The 8,972-nt window shown below is 30.1% G+C and overlaps 1 protein-coding gene across 1 annotated transcript; it reads right to left on the reverse strand.

Annotated features, from left to right (window-relative positions):
- Nucleotides 1–243: 243 nt before the first annotated feature.
- Nucleotides 244–1,247, reverse strand: LOC110651540 (uncharacterized). The gene has a single exon (XM_058145080.1). The coding sequence runs from the start codon at nt 1,157–1,159 to the stop codon at nt 437–439; it is 723 nt and encodes a 240-aa protein (XP_058001063.1). The 5' UTR covers nt 1,160–1,247; the 3' UTR covers nt 244–436.
- Between the last annotated feature and the right edge of the window lie 7,725 nt (nt 1,248–8,972).

The following is an 8,972-nucleotide window of genomic DNA, read 5'->3' on the forward strand; positions in this document are numbered from 1 at the left end:
CATCTTAGAAACATGCATTTAGTTTCAATTCAAAGCCATTGATCAGATTCCTCTGGCAGCTCATCACATGTGGGCCGTCGCAATTCTCAGCTCTGCCTGCTGCATGTGCCCTGTTCTCTCACTTACTCATTCTGATCCACAAAGTCATGGAACTAGAGCTTTTTCAGGCTTTGTTGTGCTTTAGTATTTGTGGAAGGAACGGAATTAGTTATCTCCCAGGGGGAGAAAATGAAGCAGTTAAAATTTTGTCAGTAACACATATAATGTCACCATTTACATTAAAATTTAACAGGTCCATAGTAATTAACATTAAACTAGACCCAAAAGTAGGCAAAGAAAGTTGACATGAAGTAAAAGAACTGATAAGAAAATTCAACACATTAGACAATCCTACAGAACATAGACAAGCTTGAGCTACCACATTTCTCTTCTCACCTCACCTTTCTAATCTACCCTTCTTAAGGGGAAACAAAGGTGGCAAAGAACTGCTCTTCACCGGCGTGCAAATAGGCACATTTATCATTGGCCTTATCCTAATAGTAGCTGATCTTGTTCTCTCCAATCCTTTCTTCATCCTTTTCCCTTGCTTCTCCCTGTTTCCAGAGGCTTCTTTCCCTTCTTCTGTGGTAACGATATCGGCTAGGGAGCTAGAAGAAGATGATGTTGAGGAAGAAGATGATGATGGTGAGAGAGAAGAAGCCCGTTGCTTCTTTAACCTTAGCAGTTCTTTCCAGAGAACAGTGCATTTTGGAGGCCTTGGAGACGGGTCATCATCAACAAACCAACCTACCCTAGGCTCCTCCTTGTTCACCTCCTCTTCTTCTTCTTCTTCTTCCTCCACACTTACTTTACTTTTGAGGCTGATTTTATGGAGTTTCTCAGATTGCTGCATTTGCCAAAAGGGAAGTAACTTCCCTTCAAAAAAAAGCTCGTCCGCAGTTGAAATGGCGTGGCTACTCACGTTGCTTGAAAGGAACTCAAATTCTGCATTTCTTGCCTTCTCTCTTTCCATTTCTTGGTCTTTTTCAGTCTGCAGGGTGTTTGGACTAATGGAAATGAAGTTGTTTTCATCAAGAAATTCTGCAGAGAAAGAAATTCTAGGACTCGAAGTTTGATCAATGGATCTAGAGGTTGCTTGAACCGTTTCTAGGGAGACCATTTTGAACGTCCAAGAAGAAGAAGAAGAAGAAGAAAGTTTGTGGAGTTGGGCGTGGTAGTGAGGTGTGTGTCAAGAGATGCATGGAATTTGTGATATATAAAGGGAAAAGAAGATGCTTTAATGATCATTTAATGCCCATTTTTAATCTGCTTGCTTTGTTTTGTTATTGTTTGGACGGTGAGATTATAAAAATGATTGTGGTCTGGTGAACCCCAAACAAGCGAGCTAAGAGATCGTTTACAATATGGGGACATCCCATCACATGGACAACGTGGGAACCAAGCCTTTAATTTTACTTTTTACTTGTATTTTTTTGCATGCAATTATTTCTACCTATACTCTTTATAATCCTTGTTTTTTTAAATCCCAAGAAAAATAAATTCCCTTGCCAAAATTATTGAATGTAACCTTATACTATGCAAAACAATTTTATTCTAACTATTTCATATATATATATATATATATAGTTATTATTGAGTTTAATTTAATAATACTAAAATTATATTTAAAACTATGAATTATCAAGTTTAAATGTTTATAAAAATTAGTTGTATAAAATTAAAATGCATGAGTAAAACTTAAACAAGGTTTTCCTTTGGGCTATGTAACAATTGATTATAATGGAGTTGGATCAGTCAAAGATAAGCTTAGTAGGATTGACTCTAAACAAGAAAAAGGAAGAGTCCTAGCATGTGGTCACATGAGAGTAATTTCTTGCCATGTGAGAACTGAATCAATAGATATATTAGATGCATCTAAATGTCAAAGTTAGCCTTTAAAGGGTTTGGCCTTTGCAGGTATGACATGTAATTTTTTTATTTAATTGAAGGGCATTCTTGACCTATGGACAAGTTACAGGTGGTAGATATAATGGCCAATACTTAAAAAGCTTCCAAATAAGATTTGGACAGGTCTAATTAAATCCAGACAGCTAATAAACATAGGAGTAATCTTTTGGTTATAATACAAGGCTATATGTGATTTGATTATTCAGTAGCACATCATTTCAAGCATTCTATGACCTTCCCCTTGTTCTATTATTGAGGGAGACAATTATGTTTAAGCTTTAACAGACCCAATAGACAACCAACCAAACATGTGATAATCAAACTAAATTAACATCATTTATTCTCTTGTATTATTTCTTATTTAACTTTTGGAACTTGAAGGAAAGTTTTACCTTTTTTTTTAAATAATTTATAATATATATATATTTACTATATCATCAATTTTCTATGTACAAAAATATAAAGCAATTAACTTGCATTCAAATAAAGTAGAAGCTGTGAAAAATGAAGAGTTACCATTTCCCAAAAAGAGGTCTAGTACTCTTTTTCTTTTCTTGGAAGAACATGAAAGCTAAGGACAACACAAAGAAGTTTATTGTAATGGGTTTCAAGGAATTGTAAAAAGGAACAGAAAATTTTGGTGTTTGGACAATTTGAGAGGGCAAAGTGAGAGTGCAGATTACAATAAGGAAAGAGGGATTGAGGTGGCAAAGATCAAAAGACTCCAAAGACAAAACTATTAATGTGGGTCACCTGTGGAAGAAGTAGGGGACCATACACTCTTTCCATTATTAGAGATTAAAATTAATGCATGGTTTTAGCTATTAACATCAAACAACAACTTGGTTTAATTTAGATTCTATATCATATAATTAAGCCCTCTATATTTGTTGCAAGAAAAACATTTTGAGTACAGTTTAACTGAAACATTGGAGGGTGTCCACAAAATGGCAAAGGCAAAAGTAAGAATAGGGGGGAAATAGTATTAAAATTTTAGTTGATTTGAATGTGGAGTAATGTCACATTTTCAAAGCTAAAAACCCTTTTGTCACATTTCATATATATGAAAAGTGAAGATTTGAGACTTGTATACAGAAAGCATAATCATGATCTCTCTCCACAAATTCCTTAAAATGTGTTATGATTCTTCTCTTTCCATGGACCAACATTACATTATCCAAGTTACTTCTTTAATTAATTTGTTCCTCAAGCTTTTACTCTAATTAGCTCCTAAAAGAAAAGTATTAATTTGTGAACCACCATAAACAAAATTATCTAAAAATAATCAATTTTTTTAATTGTAGTTCATCCTTTTTTATTTAATTTTAATTGAAATTTAATATATATATATATATATATATATATATATATATATATATATTTGAATTACAAATATATTTACAAGTATGGTATTCACAATATAATTGAGAGTTTTTTTTTTTAATTATATTACCTATTTGGCCCATTTTGAGAATTACAAGAAAATATGTTTATTGCTTAGTCTAATTTGGTTCAATAATTAAATGCACATTACTCACTTGATAGATATAAGTTCAAATCTCTACTCTCCTAATATTTAAAAGAAAAAAAAAATTACATCATCCACTTGTCGCTTTTCAAAAGTTATTTTATGCAAAGTTATCTATTAGAATATTAAGGTATATTAATTAATTTTTTAAATTTTACCTTTATTTTTAGTAAGTACTACTTTCGTCCATTTTAATCTGTCATATTTAGATTTTTCTTTTTTTTAAATTATTTATCGTATTTAGAAAACTAAAGAGTATTAACTTTTTTTTCAATTTTGTCCTCTATCTCTACTAAATACTACATTAAATATTTATACAATTTTTTAGATTAGAAAAATGATAATTTAATCAATTATTAGTATGTTTTTATAAAAACAAAATTATCCAATAATTTCCTTAATCACCGTGCAAAACCCAAATATAACAGATAAAAATGGACAAAGGGAGTACAATAATTATTTTTATAATTTTCTATAACTCATTTTATTCTCTCTCTCTCTCTTTTAATTAGATAAGATAAAGAGTAATTTAGTCAAATTAAAAAGAATTTTATTACACAACTCAACTCAACTAAGCCTTTATCCCAAAAATTTGAGGTCGGCTATATGGATTCGCTTTCTCCACTCTGAACGATTTTGGGTTAAATCCTCAGAAATATGTAATGTTTCTAGGTCATGTTGTACTACTCTCCTCCAAGTCAATTTAGGTCTAACCCTTTTTTTTCTTTCTATCCTCTAACCTAATGTGCTCTACTTGTCTAACTAGAGTCTCCGTACGTTTACGTTTCACATGACCAAACCACTTCAATCTCCCTTCTCTCAGCTTATCTTCAATTGACACCACTCCTACCTTTTCTCTAATACTCTCATTACGGACTTTATTATCTAGTCTAGTATGACCACTCATCCACCTTAACATTTTCATCTCTGCAACTCTTATCTTAGATGTATACGACTCTTTCAGTGCCCAACACTCACTACCATATAACATAGCCAGTCGTATGGCTGTACGATAAAATTTTCCTTTCAATTTATTGAAAATCTTATGACCACTTAAAAAGAATTTTATTATAATTTAAATAATTTAATTGTTGTCTTAATCACCATGAAAAACCTTAAAATAACATATAAAAATGAACAGAGATAAATATATCTATTTAATTATAAATCAAATCATTCTAAAGTTATGAATTTCATATATTGAATAAAAAGTAGGAATAATTATTCATTGCCAAATTTAGTGCAAACATAGAAAACTTTGAAGGGTGAAATTAAGCACATGCTTGACTGGAATTCATATAAAACCAAACTTAATAATAATCATAATTCATATGTCCTTAATTAGGGTACAATTCCCTCTTAATCCAATCAGTGTTCTCAAGAAATTTGACCATTTCCATCTCTCCCCCGTTTATTACTATTACTCTTCACATGATCTGATTTTCTACAACACCCAATTAATGGGGCCTCAAAAGTGACCAGCTGCAGCTTCTAGCCTCCATTAATTGTACTTGAAGCTAGAAATGCAATTACCATATAGGATCATCATTCATCAGAGACCAAAACAGCACTAAATTATGCACATTATTGCCTGCTTCTGCGCATGTTTTACATATAATGAACCATATAAGCTCTACCATTGGGAGACATATTTGAACATCTTTAGACAAAACTATACCTCAAGTACCTTCTAGCAGCCCTTCTCTCAAGTCCGAACTAGAGCTCAATAATCCCTGACAATTATGCTTAATTAGGACAATTATACATATATATATATATATATATATATATATATATGTGTGTGTGTGTGTGTGTGTTTTTGCCACTATTATCATGGTGGAGTTTGCATGCTCTGAACATAAAAGTATTATTGTGCCAACGATATAGCAGGTTAGATCAGAGAAATAGTAAAATTTTGACACAATTTGATTGACTTAGTCAATCGCACCATCCAATATTAATATCAATATATGTCTTAATTATTATTCTCACAATAATAAGTAGATCTCATTATATATAAGAACTCTTACTCTCTTTGAATGAAAATTGAGAATCATATATTAAAAGAAGAAAAAAAAAAAGAAAGAAAATATATGAGATAGGTGAAGTATCCAATAATTTAATTTTCTGATGGGTAGCTAATGCAGGGTCCCATGAGGGTTGGGGTAGGGCATGCATACCATATCAAGGCAAACGAAAGTATGTGGAAGTCCTAGCCGAATATCTCTATCACCAAAAGGTACTTTGTACCATCTCCACCTTCTGATGAATTGTAAATGCTGGCCATATACTTTCATTACATGATTAATTTCATACCAATGTGGACCCACTTTTTCAGACCAATTACATCCAAAAAAATTTCCAGATTATCTCTTGAGTGGTACTGTTCTTCATTTCTTGTTGCCCCACACAATTAGTCGGAGAAGCTTACACTACTAAACAACAATGCCATGCCAAGCATTCCTCCATGGCTGTCCTTTGTCCTTTTTGCTCAATTATGATCTTCCATATAAAGAATTCCCCTTATCTTTTCTTTAATTTTAAGTGAAGGCCACATAAAAGTTCATTTCCAAAAAATATATACGACAATTCATGTTTAGTATAAAAATTTGATGAAATATAATAATTAAATTAATGATTTTATATATAAAAATATGAACTAATATATAATATATATAAATGTACAAATGAGGGGTCGAACTTTTAAACGGATATAAATATCCTTAATTTTTAAATTATTTACAACTTTACAAATAATTTATTTAATTTAATTTAATTTTAAAATTTATATAAATTGTGGTCAACTTCTACTTAATTAAGTTTTTTTTTTCTTTTATTGCAAGTCAAAATAAAGTTTTATAAATAAAAATTTATATATATAATGTATGAATGAAAGGGGTAAACTTTTGAATGGACAAGAATCTCTATTTCATATTATTTATAAATATATTATTATTCAAATTAATTAATTAATTTAAGAATTTTTATAAATTTAATATTTCAAGTCCTACTTCTATATAAGTTTCTATTGTAATTTAAAACAAAAGTATAATTATATAATAAATTTTATTTTGATATATAAAAATTAATTAATTACGTAGTAATAAAAAATTAAATTATATTTCTTAAAAAAAACAAAATTCTATAATAATTTCAAATCAAGAATTTTTAATATTTATAGTCAGGGTGTTTGGTTCCAGTTCAGTTCGAAATTTGTCTATGAACTAGAACTAAACTGGAATTTCGAAATTTCGGTATGGTTTCGGTTCGATTCTTCATTGTTTTAGTTTCAGTTCGGTATAGTTCTCGGTTCTTCGGTTCCAATTCGGTTCGATACGATTCCAGTTCGATTCTCGATTTTTAAAATAATTTTATGTAATTATTTCTTTAAAAAGTCATACTTGAATTAGTATTTAAGTTTTGAATTGAGTTATTAATACATAATATATCATATAATATATCGTTTATTATACCTAAATTATATAATCTTTAATTATAAGGTACATATATAACTTATGATTAAATATATTATATAATATAATAGTATATCATATAATATACATTTTAACTATTTATTAATCATATAATATTTAACTATAAGATACAAATATAATTAAGAATTAATATATATATATATATACATATATATATTAATATAAGATAATAGTATATTTATAATTAAGAATGATAAAATAATTTAATGTATTTATAACTAAAATTATTAAGAAAATATAAAAAAATGAAATGTAATATTAAGTTATATTTAGTTTATAATTATATATACATAAGTATATATAATTATATTGAAAATATATAATACATCTAAAAAAAATATAGAAAAGCATATATATAAATTCGATTCCGATTCTAGTTCGATTTCGGTACGGTTCAAGTTCAGTTTTTAGTGAAGAATCAGAACCAAACTAAAATATCAAAATAAATTTGGTTCAGTACAGTTCTTGTAGTTCAATACGATTCTTCGATTCGGTTCGATTCTCCCGAGAATCATGCACAGCCCTAATTTATAACATAATTTTCTTTATAAGTGTCCCGTTCCAATTTGAATACTATACAACTTACTCCCTATTGTTTAAAAAGAAAATATTCACCCTGTTTTACTATACATACAATACGTAAATTGTTTTGTATTAATTTAATTATAATGGTATCTTTCAATTGAAGTATATTTATAAATTCAGAAAATGAAAATAAATTAATTAAAAAATTCATTATTCAATATATTAAATTTTAAATCACATGAGATTAGATAGAAAAAAGATTATATGCAATTGTGATTACAGTAAATTAAATTACTTTTTATATTTTTTATCAATTTTTATTCTCATCATAAGTATTTATTTTCTTGGTAATAATTGACAAATTTAATTATAAAAATAAATTAGTATATGTAATGTGTGGTTTTCTACTATCGATTTATAATTTTTGACACTAAAAAATTTAATTTTATTTGCTAGAGATTACATTACAACTCCTAATTAAAAAAAAAAAAAAATGTAACACCCCAAAATTTTAATTTTTTTTATTTTGTGAGTAATATTAATATTTTTATTTTTATTTTATTTAAATTTTAAGAAATTATTTGAAATTTTTCGATTTTCGAAATCGGGTTTGATTTCCCGAAAATATAAAACTTTGATGATTTTTAAAAATTAATTTAAAGACTACGTGGCAAAACTAAAAATATATTTAGAGTTTATGAATTTTTATGAGTTTTCTAGAATTTTTTCGAAATTTTTGGGCCTTATTTTTTGTCCCAAGGCAGAGTAAAAATTCAAAATTTTGTATCTTAAATCGGACCGGCCGAATTGAACAGGACCGGATCGGATCGATCGAATCGAACCGACCTTCTTCTTCTTTTCCTCTCTTCCCCCGCGCGTCCCGTCCCTCCTCCTCTCTCTCTCGTTTTCTCTCTCCTCCCTCACCCCCAGGCTGCGCCGTCGCCTCCCCACCTCGCCGACGCACCGCCCCGACAACTCCCCACCGTCCGCCAGCCTTCCAAGTGGCCGGAAACGACACGCGAAACTCTCTCTGCGAGCGCGCGACGTTTCGGCTTCCCGGCCAAAATCCGGCCGATCCGGCCACTAATTAGGTCGGGTCTTATATCAAACACCATCTACACCTCGAGAGCTTTCTATAGACACCAAGAATACCAAAGTCCATCTAGCGGTTTGTCCAATTTTTGTCTGGAAAGTTTTAGCCCATTTTGATTTTTGGGCTAGATTTCTCGCAAACCGTGAACCCCATGAGAAAACTGAGAGTACCAGAGCGCTCCACTCGTCGAGAGCTTCGTGGAAATATAAATTTCAAAATTTTCTGATACCGTTTTTCGGTGGATCCTACGGAACTTCGCAGTGTTTTTCTGAGCATTAAATGTGTTTAGAAAATTCCGTAAAAATTTTATACTAACCCCCGTGTTGTGGGCTTCGTGTAGGTACCTTCAATTCACGAAAATTCGACAGTTGTCCGGGTCTGTGAA

The sequence above is a fragment of the Hevea brasiliensis genome, chromosome 4, assembly GCF_030052815.1.
Source record: "Hevea brasiliensis isolate MT/VB/25A 57/8 chromosome 4, ASM3005281v1, whole genome shotgun sequence".
NCBI classification, from domain to species: domain Eukaryota; kingdom Viridiplantae; phylum Streptophyta; class Magnoliopsida; order Malpighiales; family Euphorbiaceae; genus Hevea; species Hevea brasiliensis.

Coding starts and splice junctions, on each gene's coding strand:
- LOC110651540 (XM_058145080.1), bottom strand. CDS start 1,159: ATGGTCTCCCTAGAAACGGTTCAAGCAACCTCTAGATCCATTGATCAA.